The 15420-nt window shown below is 41.6% G+C and overlaps 1 protein-coding gene across 1 annotated transcript in view; it reads left to right on the top strand.

The window, feature by feature from the left end:
* Positions 1-14256: 14256 nt before the first annotated feature.
* Positions 14257-15420, top strand: part of LOC119411117 (sodium channel subunit beta-4-like) — a 16528-nt gene continuing 15364 nt past the window's right edge. Inside the window, exon 1 of the mRNA XM_037678045.1 lies at positions 14257-14494. Within this exon, the coding sequence (XP_037533973.1) occupies positions 14401-14494 (94 nt within the window). The 5' untranslated portion in view covers positions 14257-14400. The remainder of the gene's footprint in view (positions 14495-15420) is intronic.

Raw genomic sequence — 15420 nt, 5'->3', positions numbered from 1 at the left:
GTCCTAGACTTCTTAACAAACAGACCACAGTCTGTGAAGATCCACAACTACTCCTTCTCCACCATAACCCTCAGCACTGGCTCCCCTCAGGGCTGTGTACTGAGCCCTCTCCTGTTCATTCTGCTCACGTATGACTGTGCAGCTACCCATCCGTGCTGCCATATTGTAAAATTTGCAGATGATACAGTGGTGGTGGGATGCATAACAAAAATGATGAGTCCAGCTACAGGCAAGAGGTGGAACACCTGGAGAGCTGGTGCAGAAATTGCAAGCTTCACATCAGTCTGAAGAAGATGAAGGAGATGGTCGTGGACTTCAGTCAAAACAACCCCCCCACCACCACCACCACCACCACCACCACCTCCCCGCCAACATAGGAGGATCTGTGGTGGAAATGGTCTCCAGCTATAAGTACTGGGGTGTCAGCCTTAGCATTAACTTTAAGTTTTACTAGCACCCCGCCCAGCAACCTCTCTTCTTCAGCTGGGACCAGTGCCTCTTCTTCCCATTGGAGCGCCCCTGCTGAAGCTTCCAGGCAGATGACTTTAAGATCTGCATTCTGCCGAGCATAGATTTGAGATCATTGCTGATTGTTGCTATATTCCGTGGTAAATCGTCTTTTATTCTCATCTGTTTGGTTCAGCTATAATAATTCACATGCATAAAACGTGCGGAGTCAGGCTTGGAGTCGATTTCAAAACTAGTAAAAACAGGGATAGCACCGGGAGCCAGAGAAACTGCTGTTCCCGAGAGCGCAGCCATCTTGGCCAAAAAAGTTTATTTTAATTTAAACTTTTTTTTAAATTATTATTTATAAAGCACATTCAAAAACATCAGCTGTTACCAAAGCACTTAATAAAATTGTTGAAAGGGGATATTGTGATGTCCAAGCCATCTCAGTCTGGCCTCTTTAACTTTATCTCCCAGTCATTCAACATGTTCTGTAGCTGTGATACTCTTATTCCTAATTTTATTCATTCTTATCACTCCCAAATACAAAGTAGAACCTTAAAAGCTTCATCTCTGCCACTTTCATTCTTTTCCCCTGTCTTTTTGTCAGTGCCTCTGTCTCCAAATCATACAACATACACATCTCACTGCTCTTGTAAACCTTTCGTATGACCTTTGCTACCACCCTTTTGTTACACATTACTCCTGAAAATTTCTCCATCCACTCCATTCAGCCTGGACTTCTTTCTCCACCTATTTACCACAACACCCATTTGTTTTGTTTGGACATTCAACCCTAAGTATTTTAAATCCTAAACCTTTGTGACCTCTGCTCCTTGTAGCCTCACTGTTCCACCTGCCTCCTTCCTATTCACACACATGCACCCTGTTTTGCAAGAGCTGGTTTGTATACTTTTTGTAGACTATTTAGGCTACTGAAAATATGTATAAAAACTTTCCCTTCCATCTATATAAGTTCTACAGCATGAAATAACAACACAGGTGCAGTTGAAAAAAATAGGTCAGTGCACAAAAATAAGTTTTTGATGCAGAGAGCACGAAAAAGCAAAAATCAATGTTCAACAATGCAAAACCATTATATAAACATCTTAGATAAATCAGTTTAAAAGTGAAAAAGAAAAATTGGAACAAACAATGATGCTTTTGTAAATACTGGTTATTTTTGAGTAACATTGGACGTATGTGGTTAGAAGTAATGCAGAAAAACCAATAGAGAAAATGTGTGTGTGTGTGTGTGTGGGGGGGGGGGGGATTTGAATGTTCTAGTTAAATTAATTACTGTACACACAATTAGATAATTTTGCCAAAGCAAAAAGGCATGTTTAAGGTACAACACTGTTGAAACTGTACCATTATTTAGGACTCCTATAAAAACAATTTCAGCTGTATGGTCTGCACAGTTTCCTGCACACATCAGCAACGAGACCCGGTACTCTGCATCTCTAACTTCTACTATAAGTTTGTTTGTGTGAATCGTTGTGTTCTGCAGACCTGCCCATAATTTTAGACATGACTTACCTTGTCATGATTGCCGTTCCCCACCAACAGACGGACAGAAAAAAAATTAAAAAACGCAAACGGCAAGACTGGGGTGACAAAACACACAAGGAGAAAAAGCAGGACAGCAACCACACATAACCACACACAACCCTCCCACCCAAAAAAAAACAAAAAAAACAGAGTCAAAACATTTTGCAACATTTGCAAATAAATTAAAAATGAAGACAAAAAAAGTGCAAAGGAACAAACGAAGACGAGACTAACCAGACTGGGCAAGGCAAAGGAGAAAGGCCAAGTGAAAGCAAGAGGTAGAGAGAGGCCCAGCCCTCTTGTCCTCCTCCTCTCAGATGTGTTCTGAAATCTGCTCACTCACCAGCTGGTGCAAAGAGAAAGGCAGAGGTAAAAAGGGGGAGGGGATGGTGAAGGTTGAAGTGTGGGGTGAGATGAAGGTTAATCAAGGAGGTTAAGTAGTGAGTGAAGAAAAGATGGGAGGATGGAAAAAAGAGTAAACGGGACAGGGTTTAACTGAGTAAGCAGCTGTGTCCGGACCAGCCCGTCTGTTTCATCACTGCAGCATTTCGCAGCCTCGGCCGACCCAGAAACATTCTCCTACTATCTACCTCTCTCTGACTCTCAACTCACCTCCCTCTTTTGCCTCATTTCATCTCTCCCCCACCCTACTGTCTCTCATGCTGTTCTGTCCACCCTTTCATTCCTTTTTTATGTGCCAATTCTGTCTTTCATCTCCCTGAACTATTTCATTTCACCGATAGCCTTCACTCCTGATCCTTAAATGATCTCTTACCAGTTTAACATCCTATTACATATATAGACTGCAAGGTCATCCCATCTGCAGACAGGGGTAAGTGTCAATGACCAAATGCAGTAACACATATGTTCATTTATCATGATGTGCTTGAATCTCATCCTCTTTAACTTCCTGCCCAGAGTGTATTACATACAAAAAATGTGTGCTTTATTTCTAGCTATTATCAGCAAGTTTACCCCATGCTCAGCTTACTGCTACAAGGTACATAATGTTTCTTACCTGTCACTCACCTCACAAAATCTTCAATTTTGAAATGATATCAAATTCCAAGAGGTGGATTGACTGACAAAGAGTAGCTGTTTAAAAAGGTATGATAGTCAGCATAGTCAATAATGCTATAATAATAATGAAAACAATGATAGAACAGTAAAGCTAGTTAGAGATATGAAATAACACATCAGCACATAATAGTCATTGTAAAAAGTTTGAACAGTTATTTTACCTCTTTGAATGCCCTCAGTTTGAAAAATTATTTAATTCTGATTCAGTCCAATTAGCAGCTCCATGTGTGGTCAAGACCATAAAAGATTGATGCCATCATAAAACAACACCCTGATGCATGCTCAATAATCCAGGTAGAACAATCTAAAAAAGTTCAATCTGGTCGTATGGACATTCAAAAACAAAACAAAGCAAAACAAAAAAAAAAAGTAGAAACATTTCGTCTTTGTTCCGAAAGACTTCTCAGTCTGAGGTGCTGTATTCAGCTCAGTCTTATAAATAACACCTTCTCAGAGTGGATCAACCAGTTTGCTGCTGACAACCAAACCCAGCTGCTCACATGGTCAAGAAGGACCATGTCTCTTCTGTTTTTAGATATTTTTTTTAAATACTGCCTATCAAACATTAAATGCTAAAACAAGTATAAATAAATAAAAGTATAATTATAATTTGACAACACTGAATAAAATATTTTAAAATAAAACTACTACTTATTTTCTCATTTTGAATCATCTGCTAATCCTAATTTGGTACGTTTAGTACACATAAGGTAATGCACATTCTAACATATTTTTATGACAAGTTATTATGGTATAACTTTGGAAAGGATAATTATTGTGGAAAAAGAAACTACTATGATCTAAATATCAAACAGGTTAAATAAATATAGTATAATGAAAAATAACCAATACATCACAATTGTACATCTTACTAAATGGTGCTTCTGTCTGCAAAAGTAAAATGTTTGCATTTTATCCAAAATGCCATCACTTTGAATATTATTTATGTTTTCCTGTTTCATTTGTATGTTACCATGGAGATCATGCTATTCAATTATGCTGCTCCTGAATCACTGAGTGAAAAGTAAAGTTATTTTTTGTTGATAAGGAGTGGACTTTGGATGTTGTTGTGTCACTGGAAAAGACTGCTGGTGGTATGGAAGGTCATACATCCTGTGAATGAGGTCAGGCAGCCCATTCAGAATGTGAACTTTATTAATCCATCACTGTCGCTGGATGGTCCTGAAGGCTGAGCTGAGATTAATGAAAGGTAAGCAGGGACCATCTAATCTTTGATGGTTGTATGTTTTTTGGCATGATGTGAAGGACAGAGTGGTGCTTTTCTGCAGCTAGCAAGCAAATGGTGAAGAATGTAAACTCTGACCCCACTTTCTCAAAGGGTTTTATCACAGTCAGAATTTTCCTCTGTAAAGGGTACAGCCCATACTTGTATTGAATATTTTTACAGTATAGTCAGTTACATTTTCCAGTAAAATGGGATGAATTTACTTGCTTTGGCACTCTGCCTTTGTTTTATTTTTGCTAACATTCAGGCAAAATAGAAAATTTTGTTATTTAAAAACTTGAAACGTGAATTGACAAATATCTTAAATTCAGATAAAAGTATTAGCTAGTAAATAAAGAACAGTTAAGAGAAACATATGCAACCATCGTAATGTAGCCATGGCTGTGCACACTGTATACTGTCACACAAGTCAGGATGTAGATGTTGGCTAATAACAAACCAAATAATTTGTCTCCTCTTCAGCTTGGAAGACACAAAGTCCATGATTTCAAATTTGATGTTTGATCTGTAATTGTTAGTCTTCCACTTCAACCCAGTCCATTTTAATGGCACTTGTGCTAAATTACTTGTGTCTTGGCAATGTTTAATATTTAGTTCTGCAATTTACCAGGGGTTTTGAACTTTGCTCACTTATGTCAGTTAAAATTACTTACATGCATAAATCTAACTATTCATCCATTCATCCATTATCTTCCACTTAGTCTGACGTCGGGTTGTGGGTTAAATAAACGTAAATAAATCTAACTAAATCAAACAAATTCAACAGTCCAGTCTTTATAAATCCTCAAAATTCTAAATATAAACTTAAGATGAATATTTAACTTTAAAACTTTGCTGTGGATAAAATGAAAATCAATACTAGACAATAGTCACTGTACCATCAGAGGTCAAACAAAAGCAAGAATCTCAAATGTAAACTGTTATAAGGCCTTATATTCAGCCTTCTCAAGTAGGAGACTAACAGCTCAGAATAGGAGGGTGGAGTCATTTCCCAACATTAACAAATAGATGTTCAGTAGAGTGGAAATGTTGGTGAACACATTCTGTTTTATCACGGATCAATGATAAAATGTCTTACCTGCATCAAAGGCATATAAAGAGTAATACAATCATGATCAGCAGCAGCTGTCAATCAATTTTGTAGATCAACATACCATACATCTTCAAAAATCTAATAAAGTAACATTTTACTAAGAAGTTATCTTTGTTCTTTATCTTGCAGCATTCCCAGCTTAATGTATGCAGCTCTAAAACTTGACTTTGTTTTCTGTAACTACAGCCAATATCATGAAATCTGATCACCATCAAAAGCATCATGTTGTGGACATTTGAATAAGACCATTTTAGCCTTTTAACTTTATGACTACAGTATTCATGTTCCTCAGGAGGACAAGCAACCACCTTATTTAACTGCTTAAAAATATTAGTTTATTATTTTTCCACAAAAAATAGTCACTCTTTTAAAGCTGTCTCAGCATGAAATAAAAATCCATCCATCCATTCATTATCTTCCACTTTTTTCGAAGTCGGGTCGCGAGGCAGCAGCTTGAGCAGGGAGGTCCAGACATCTCTTTCTACAGCAACCTCTACCAGCTCTTCTGGGAGGATTCCAAGATGTTCCCAGGCCAACCGAGAGACATTGTATCTCCAGCATGTCCTGGGTCTTCCCCAGGGTCTCTTCCCAGTCGAACATACCTGAAGCACCTCCCTATGGAGGCGCACAGGAAGCATCCTTACTAGATGCCCAAACCACCTCAACTGGCTCCTCTCGATGTGGAGGAGCTAGTGGTTCAACTCAGAGTCTCTCCCATATAACTGAACTTTTCATCCTATCTCTAAGGGAGAGTCCAACTAAACTGCGGAGGAAACTCATTTCAACATCCTGTATCCACAATCTCATTCTTTCAGTCATTACCCAGAGCTCGTGAGCATAGGTGAGGGTAGGAACATAGACCGACTGGTAAACAGAGATCTTTGCCTTACAGCTCAGCTTCCTCTTCACCACAACAGATAGGTACAGAGTCCGCAATATTGCAGATGCTACACCAGTCTGTCTGTCAATCTCACACTCATTTCTTCCCACACTCATGAACACAACTCCAAGATACTTGAACTCCTCGACTTGAGGCAGAACCTGACCCTCGAACTGAAGAGAGCAATCCACGCTTTTCTGGTTGAGAACCATGACCTCAGATTTGGAGGTGCTGAATCGCATCCCAGCCGCTTCACACTCGGCTGCGAACCACTCCAGTGAGAGCTGAATATCACAGCACAATGACACCAACAGGACCACATCATCTGCAAAAAGCAGAGATGGAATCCTGAGGCCATCGAACTGGAATCCCTCCAACCCCTGACTGCACTGAGAAATTCTGTCCATAAAAGTTATGTATAGAATTTGTGACAACTGACAGCCCTGGCGGAGTCCAACTCCCACCCTGAAGGGGTCCGACTTACTACCGGCAATGTGAACCAAACTCTTGCACCGCTTGTATAGAGACTGAACAGTCCATAGCAGTGGTCCCCCAATCCCATACTCACAGAGCACAACCCACAATATACCCAGAGGAATGCAGTCAAATGCCTTCTCAGAGTCCACAAAACACATGTAGATGGGATAGGCAAACTCCCGTGATCCCTCAACGACCCTGGTAAATGGTAAATGGACTCTACTTATATAGCACATTTCTATCTTATCAAGACACTCACATCACTTTACAACACTATTTGTGCCCTCATTTACCCATTCATACAGCACTGTACTGCAGGTATATTTCTACAAAGCTAATTGAACACATCATTCTAAAGAGACTAATCAGTGTTTTGTCACATCCATACACCAATGGGACACACATTGGAGGCAATGAGGGGTTCAGTGTCTTGCCCAAGGACACTTAGGCATGTGACTGCTGGTGGATTCGAACCCCAAACTTGTGCATTGGAAGATGACTGCTCTAACCACTCAGCCACAGACACCCTAGTGATGTCTAGTGTTCCACAGCAAGGACCGAACCTGCATTGTTCCTCCTGGATCTGAGATTTGACCAAATATTGGATTTGCTTCTCCAGTACTCCCCTGAATAGACCTTACCAGGGAGGCTAAGGAAAGTGATGCAGCTTTAATTGGAGCACACATTCCGGTGCCCCTTTTAGAACAGGGGAAACATGTCTAGTTTCACCGTAGAATAGCAGGGAAAAAAAAGAGTCTTAAGGAAATCTCATCCACCTCTGGAGCCCTACAGCCGCGTAGCTTTTTAATATCAGTGACTTCAGTCATGGTTTCGGACAGACCAACCCTGAAGTCCACTTCTTCCATGAAAGACGTCATGCCAGTGGGATTGAGAAGATCTGAGCACTATTCCTCCCCCCTTGCGACAACATCACTGGTAGAGGTCAACAACCCCACACCTTCACTGAACACAGTGTTAGTAAAGAGCTAATTTCCTCTCCTCAGCCACCTGATGGTTTATCAGAATCTCCTCAGAGTGAACCAAGAGTCTTTATCCAAGTCCTCACTGAATTATTCCGACTTCCAAGCTTTTGCCTCAGCAACAACCAAGGCTGTGGACTGTTTGGCCCTCCGATAATCCTCTGCTGCCTCCAGAGTCCCACCAGCCAACAAGGACCGATAAAACTCTTTCTTCAGCTTGACAGCCTCCCTAACCTGGCGTGTCCACCACCGAGTTTGAGGATGGCCACCAAGAGAAGCACCGTCAAACTTGTGGCTACAGCTCAAGGCAGCTACTTCAACAATTGAGTCACGGAACATGGCCCACTCAGACTCAATGTCCCCCGCCTCAGCTGGGATGTGATTAAAGCTCTCCCAGAGGTGTGAGTTGAAGATCTTTCTGATGGGTTCTTCTGCCAGACATTCCTAGTAAACCCTCACTGCACGTTTGGGTCTACTGGGTCTGTCCTGCACCTTTCCCCACTATCTGATCCAACTCACTATCAGGTGACAATCAGTTGACAGCTCAGCTCCTCTCTTCACTCGAGTGTCCAAAACAAATGGATGCAATTCAAATGACACAACTGCAAAGTCAATCATTGATATACAACCTAGGGCATCCTTGCACCAAGTGCACTTATGGACACCCTTATGTTCAAGCATGGTGTTTGTGATGGTCAAACTGTGACTAACACAGAAGTCCAACGATAGAACACCACTCGAGTTCAGATCAGAGAGGCAGTTCCTCCCAGTCACACCCCTCTAGGTCACACAGTTGTTACCCATGTGGGAATTGAAATCCCCCAGCAGAATAAAGAAGTCCCCAGCTGGTGCACCTTCCAGCACCCCCGCCAAAAACTCCAAGAAGGCTGGATACTCTGAACTGCTGTTTGACGCATAGGCACAAACAACAATCAGAGCTTGTTTCCCCACCCGTAGGTGCAGGGAAGCTATCCTCTCATCTACTGGGGAAAACTCCAGCACACAGGCACCAAATTGTGGCGCTAAGAGTAGACCCACACCAGCTCTGCACCTCTCACCATGGGCAACTCCAGAGTGAAATCAGGTCCAGCCCCTGTCAAGGAAATTGGTTCCAGAGCCCATGCTGTGCGTCGAGGTGACCCCAACTATATCTAGTCAGTACCTGTCAACCCCATACATAAAAGCAAAATCCTTCCCCACCAGAGAGGTCACATTCCATGTCCCAAGAGCCAGCTTTGGTAAGCCAGGGTCTGAGTGCCAAGGCCCCCTCCTTGGGCTACTGCCCATGGCATCATTCACCGAATGATGGGGGGGCCACCATGGAGGGGCCACTGATTTTTGTGGCCCCTCCTGCAGGTGGTGGGCCCATCGGAAGGCAAACCCATGTTGCTCATTTATGCTGAGCCAAACCGGGCCCATAGGTAAAGACCCAGGCACTCGCTGATGATTCCCTCTCCAGGCCTGGCTCCAAGGTGGGGCCCTGGTAACCCATGTTCAGGCAAAGGACATTGAGTTCTTTGAAATATATTGTCCATCAAAAGTCTTTGGAATCGCTCTTTGTCTGGCCTGTCATGTAGGACCAATCTGCCTTGAGAGACCCTACCAGGGGCAAATATAATTGTCTCTGACAGCATAGCTTCTAGGATCATTCAGGTGCACAAACTCCTCCACCACGATAAGGTGGCGATTCAGGGAGGAATGAAACAAAAATATCAAATTTAAATTATTATTATTAATAGTAGTATTATTTTCCCACATGGGAGTGATGGTGCAAAATCTAGAGAAGGCAAGTATGTGATTGGAAGGCTGCTGGTCCCCCCCCCACCCCCCCCCCGACCGATAACATCAAAATGTCTTCCCTTGTTTGTCCCACTTTGTCTCCTTGAGCAAGGCCTTTAACCCCCACCATCTGCTCCCCAAGACAGCCTAGATGACAGCTCTCTGCACCACACAGAGAGCTGTGGTAGCTTGGTGGTTTGTGGTTGTGTCAAGAAGGGCAAACAGTTGCCAAGTCTTCATTCAAATTAGTTCGCTGTGGCAATCCCTAAGGTAGGAAGCAGCCAAAGAAGGAAAAAAAATCTCAATTTTTATTTGAACACTTTAAAGTTTTTTTTTTTGTTGTTGTTTAAAAACTCTACATGTATTTTTTATTGACAAAATATTTGTTTTACAGTAATTTAAAACAAGTGTTTTCTTCCATTAGGACATCCTCTGGGTCAACATCCACATGTTTTTTCTCTTCTCCAGAGCTCAGAACTGATGCCTGGTTCTGTTAGTCCAGTCAGGGAGTTTCTGGACCCCCTCCTCTGTGCAGCGTCAGACCTCCTAATAGGGCTCGGTTTACTGTTTGTCTCTTTCCTCTTCTAAAACAAATCATGATCACCCTCTTCATCAACAAAGTCTTCACTTTCTGACTCAGACTGTTTTTTCCCCTTCATGATCCTCTCCTCTATCTGAGAGGTTCTGTCTGCGGTTCCATCCTCCTATGGGTTTGCAGTTTCGTCCTTCTCGAGTTCAAAAATCATCTCATTGTTTTGACTCAAACACTCTAAAACTGACTAAACTAAACACTAAACACACAAAACTACACCCTAACTATAAAACCCAAACACACTAAATATCACCATTCTCTCAAACCTAATGACTCACTCCACCTTTTGCTGTGATTTTATCTCGTGCCAAATTCCATTCATCTTCCGCGTCCACCAAAAATACTTCCACTTCCACATATGCCTATTGCAATCTTTACAAACTCCTCGAAGCAGTAGAACTGGCCCCAGGAAATCCAGCCGTAAAATTGCTGGCAAAAACTCCAACCCCCATCATCTCCCAGGACCGGTCAGGCATGAACACAGTAGGGTGGCTATTTCTCTTGTCCTGGGTGGCTGTAGCCTGCCTACATCCATTTTTTGGCCTTGGTTGCAGTTTTGATTTATTGGTGAGCCACTGATCCATGGGGGTGGGGTAGGATTTCCAGATGGTGGTTTATTAGTTTCATGTAGAAGTGGCTGTAAGTTCCCACCCGTGTTGGGCCTGTGAACGCACCTATGCCCCGTTTCCCCACCTCCAACTTTGGTCTTCAGTATTGCTGGGCCCATTAGTATATAAGCACCGGGTGTGCACGTCAAGCATTTGATTCTCCACATTTGTACTGCTATTAAGGTAAATGTTTTTGATTAGCCATGTATGGCTGATTGAGTGCTATGTAGATACTGCTGCATATTGTTGTTGTCATGTTGCCTGGCTGACACCAGGGACTGGATGGCTTTAAATTTCTTAAGTTTCAATGAAAAGAAGTCTGAAGTCATGTTGTTCCCTCCCAACGACACGATCACAAACCACTGCATCGACCTTTCCGCTCTAACCCTGTCAGTAAAACAAAGAGTCACTAATCTGGGCGTGATAATGGACCCTTCCCTGAAACTTAACAATCATGTAAACATGATTGTTTCTTCCAACTGAGGCGGCTGTCTAAACTGAAGCCCATATTGTCCAAAAAGAACCTGGAGACATTAATACATGCATTCATTACATCTAGGCTTGATTATTGCAATTCGCTCCTGTTTGGTATCAGTCAGACCTCCATTGCACGACTACAACTGGTCCAGAATGCAGCAGCCCGATTTTTAACCAGTACAGGCAAAAGAGAGCACATTACACCAGTTTTGGCCTCACTGCACTGGTTACCGGTTCACTTTCGATTCCAGTTCAAAATACTCATGTATGTCTACAAATCACTGAACAGTGTCGCCCCCCCTATCTCTCTGATTTGCTACAACCGTATGTCCCACCACGCTCCCTGAGGTCAGCGGACCAGTTGCTCCTCACAGTTCCAGGAACTCGTCTTAAGCGCAGAGGTGACAGGGCTTTCTCTGTAGCAGGACCAATACTCTGAAACGAGTTAACTCTGCTTGTCAGACAGGCCCCCTCCCTCTCGGTTTTCAAGTCCCGTTTAAAAACTCACTACTATTCAATAGCTTTCACCACAAGATGATCTGTGTTTTGATCCTGTATGCTCTACACTGGTTTGTCGTCATTATCTGCATCGTTTTTTTTTTGTTGTTTTTTTTGTCTATATTCTGATTTACCTCATTTTGTATTTTGCTTTGTGTGTTACCTGATGTTTTGTCTGTACAGCACTTTGGTTGGCCTTGTTGCTGTTTTAAGTGCTTCATAAATAAAGTTGTATGGTAAGGTATGTTGGTCTGTTTAAAGTGACTTGTATTTGTTTTTGTCTTTTTAGGATGTGTGCCAATGGGTAGCAGATTGCCACAGAAGCTGTTTGAATTTCCGTGTTAGTGGGGTTGTGACTTAAAAACGTACTTGTATTTTATCGTATATTGATTTTTATCATTTGCTGGCACCTTACTAATTGATTATTGATGTTGCTATATTATGCCCCCACCTTTGTGTGCATTTTTTTTTTTTTTTTTTTTGGGGGGGGGGTCTTTATATGCTCTCATGTAGCTGGCATTGTGTTCACCTGCTGCTAGGTGATTTGGAGTTTGTGCCAGGTTGGTTGTAGCACTTTATAACTAGCACTTTAGAGCTAACACTTTAGAACTAGCACTTTAGAGCTAACACTTTAGAACTAGCACTTTAGAGCTAACACTTTAGAGCTAGCACTTTAGAACCAGCATACTTTGTATTGCCACCCAATCATAACTATATATTTTTATAGTGGTTTTTGTTTTGCTTAATTTTGCCTTTGGTTGTTATTATCAGGTTTTAAATGTAAATAATAAAGTCTGTTTCGATATTGATAAAAGGAATAAATAAATATACTTGTTACACTATTTCTGCTTTTGTCAATTGAAGCCAAGCTTACCTGGGTATTTTTAATAGGGAGACCCTAGACAATCTAGTATTATTTGAGGAGTCTACCAGTTAGTTTTAGGGTCACGTCCTCTGAGTCACAAGCCAGGTCAATCCCCCATGTTACATATAAGTGGTATACAACTCAACAGTGTTGATGTGGAGCACTGAAATGTCTGTCAAATATCCTCCTTTCTATGTCTTGTGGCCGGCTGGTCATACATAAAATATATGATGACTGACACCCTCAAGTTTTAATGTTTGCTTTCCCTTACATGTAACAATTATTTTGGATACATCTTTTGGCAGCTCAGAAGCCAATGGCAGGTTGACTTTAACTCCCCTGTGAAACATCAGTCTTTACTCAAATCACAGCAAGATGGGGAGAAGACATTTCTAGTCCATCTTAAAAGTGTTTAAGACTTGAACCATCTCACATAGATTGATAAGCTATTCAGCAGGGGACAATGACCAAAATAAAGGCAAAGAGAAGACATGTAGACTTCAATGACCATGTGACTGTGACTGCCTCATCACTCATAAGCACTGAAACTGGGTTCCAGATAACATGAACATGTTCATACTTTGATGATATTGAAGAAACAAGACCGGATGTCTAGTTACTTTCTAATCTTCTCTTAGGAGTCCACCTTTTCTGACATTTTTTTGAACTTTTTTCCATCTTTGACAGGGCGGTCTGTGCCATTTAGTGACAAAAACAAGAGGAAAAAATAACATCTTACAGAAAAGTATGAACAGAAATCTTTTCATTTTCGCATTTATTAAATTAGGTTTGATCATATGAAACTGGAGATCAGACATGATTTAGTGGTAGAAAACATGTCAGTATCATGTCAGCATTCTCTTTCTCATAAAACTACAAAGTCAAATGAAATGGGAGAAGCAGAAAATTTGAACCATATAATGATTCCACTAATGACAAGGATATGTGGTAAAGTACCCAGGTCACGTTCTAATCTGAGACTATTTTGATACAGCTGATTCAGCTTTGCTGTGTGTGTGTGTGTCCATGTGGCAGCAGATGTCACCCCCCGCTTACACCTTATCATTTTGTCCCTTCGTTCTCGCACCGGCTCTCTCCTCACCTCCACCTCTGCAGTAGCTCTCTCTTGCTCATTTTTTTTCCTGTGCCGGCTGGGGAGACACACTTTCTGCGTTTCTGCCTGGCTGCTGGCTTTGCTCCAGCATCACTCCGTGCCTCTTGTGTTTCCTCCTCCCTCCCCTACACCCCTGCAGCTTATGTCTCCCCCTCTGAGGTTTGTCGGCCAGTCTGCTTTCCCGGCTGTTGCAGCTGCTGGAGCAGAGGAGCTTCTTGACGCTGCAAGGCTACGCTGCTGGTATCACTCTGCCTCGCTTCTCCTTTCTTTCTTTGCCTTCACACTCTGCTTTATTGGCTAATCTGTCTTCTCAAGCAGCAGCAGAGGACAAGACAGGAGCCAGGCAAAAAGACGGAGTCTCCGCGTTTAACTACTGCATTGTCCCATTTGTCTTTTTCTTTTTCAAGCAGCTGAAGAACAGAGCCAGTACAACAGGACAGAGGAGATCCTTTTTCTCTGTTGCACTATACTTGCCTCTGCTCATTCTTGGGACAGAGTGCAGGGGAGGAGAAGAGGGAGGGACGAGAACAGACTTCAGACTGCCTACAGCTGCACAGCTCAGTGTCCAACCTTGTCCAGAAGCACATAAGTCAAACACTCAAGCTGACACTGGCAGACTGGAAAACTGTTTGACAAGTGGACACACTGTGTACACATAGAGGAACAGACAGAACCACAGACAGACAGGTAGGCAGGGGGGTGTTGGTGTCATGGCGTCAGTGGATAGTACTGGTTCGAGTGTCTCTGGTCGGCTGAGATCAGGAGATCTGCTCCATGCTGGTCTTGCAGTTGCGCTGCTGCTTGGTGAGTTAGACTTCCCTCTGTACATTTTACTTGACATGCTGTTCCCACATTTCCTCAGAACACTGTGTCTCAGTTCATACATGACACATGTCACGTCACTGTATGATTATGGTAATATTTTTAATTGTTTCAAAATAACTTATTTGTCATTTGCATCTTTACTTATTTGTATAAGCATTTCTGCATGTCATTGTGTATGGGAAGTTTGATGTTACTACAGTAAATGTTTAGCTTGCTTTATTAAAGAAACTCTAACATCTCTAGCTTTAGTATTCACTCCTAAGCTTCCTGTCCTCACCCACTGACAGAAGCGTATATTGCTGTCATAAGTGATATTTGCTTCACTTTGGAGGACATCTGGGTCAAAAAACAAGTGTTAACTGATCTAATTTTAGGCATTACAGACACTGGCTGGTTGATTAGATAGCTGGCTAATTAAATGAGTTTGAATACATTTATATAAAAAAAGAGGATTGAAAACACTGATAATATTCTCTCAGGAGATTGTGCTTGCTCTTTTGACAAAAACACCCAATAAAATAAAATAAAATAATAAAAAAAACAGTCTTCAATAGTTTGTTCTTCACATCGTTCTGCTTGCTAAAAGATTACTTCACATATACGTCAACTTTTATTATAACATGACGTCAACACTGATTGTGATGCATGGATCATCAGTTTTGTTGTTGTTGTTTTGTTTTTTTCCATTACGCTATTCCCTCCTTGATTTTGTTGTCATGCCCAGTAGTGCACCCACGTCTAGAAATTTCCTGATGTTTTAAAACATTTTACAGATGTTTATATGTTTTGAATGTTGAGCATGTTTTGGGCATTATAACAGAAATGAAGAAGAGTGTTTACGAAAAACATGTAAAATAGACAACAACTTGTTTTTTTACAGAACATAGCTTGGTGATATATACTGT

The sequence above is a fragment of the Nematolebias whitei genome, chromosome 6, assembly GCF_014905685.2.
Source record: "Nematolebias whitei isolate Nwh7 chromosome 6, NemWhi1, whole genome shotgun sequence".
Lineage (NCBI taxonomy): Eukaryota > Metazoa > Chordata > Actinopteri > Cyprinodontiformes > Rivulidae > Nematolebias > Nematolebias whitei.
Note: the sequence above shows the minus strand (reverse complement) of the source record. Positions and strands in the feature narration are given on the sequence as shown.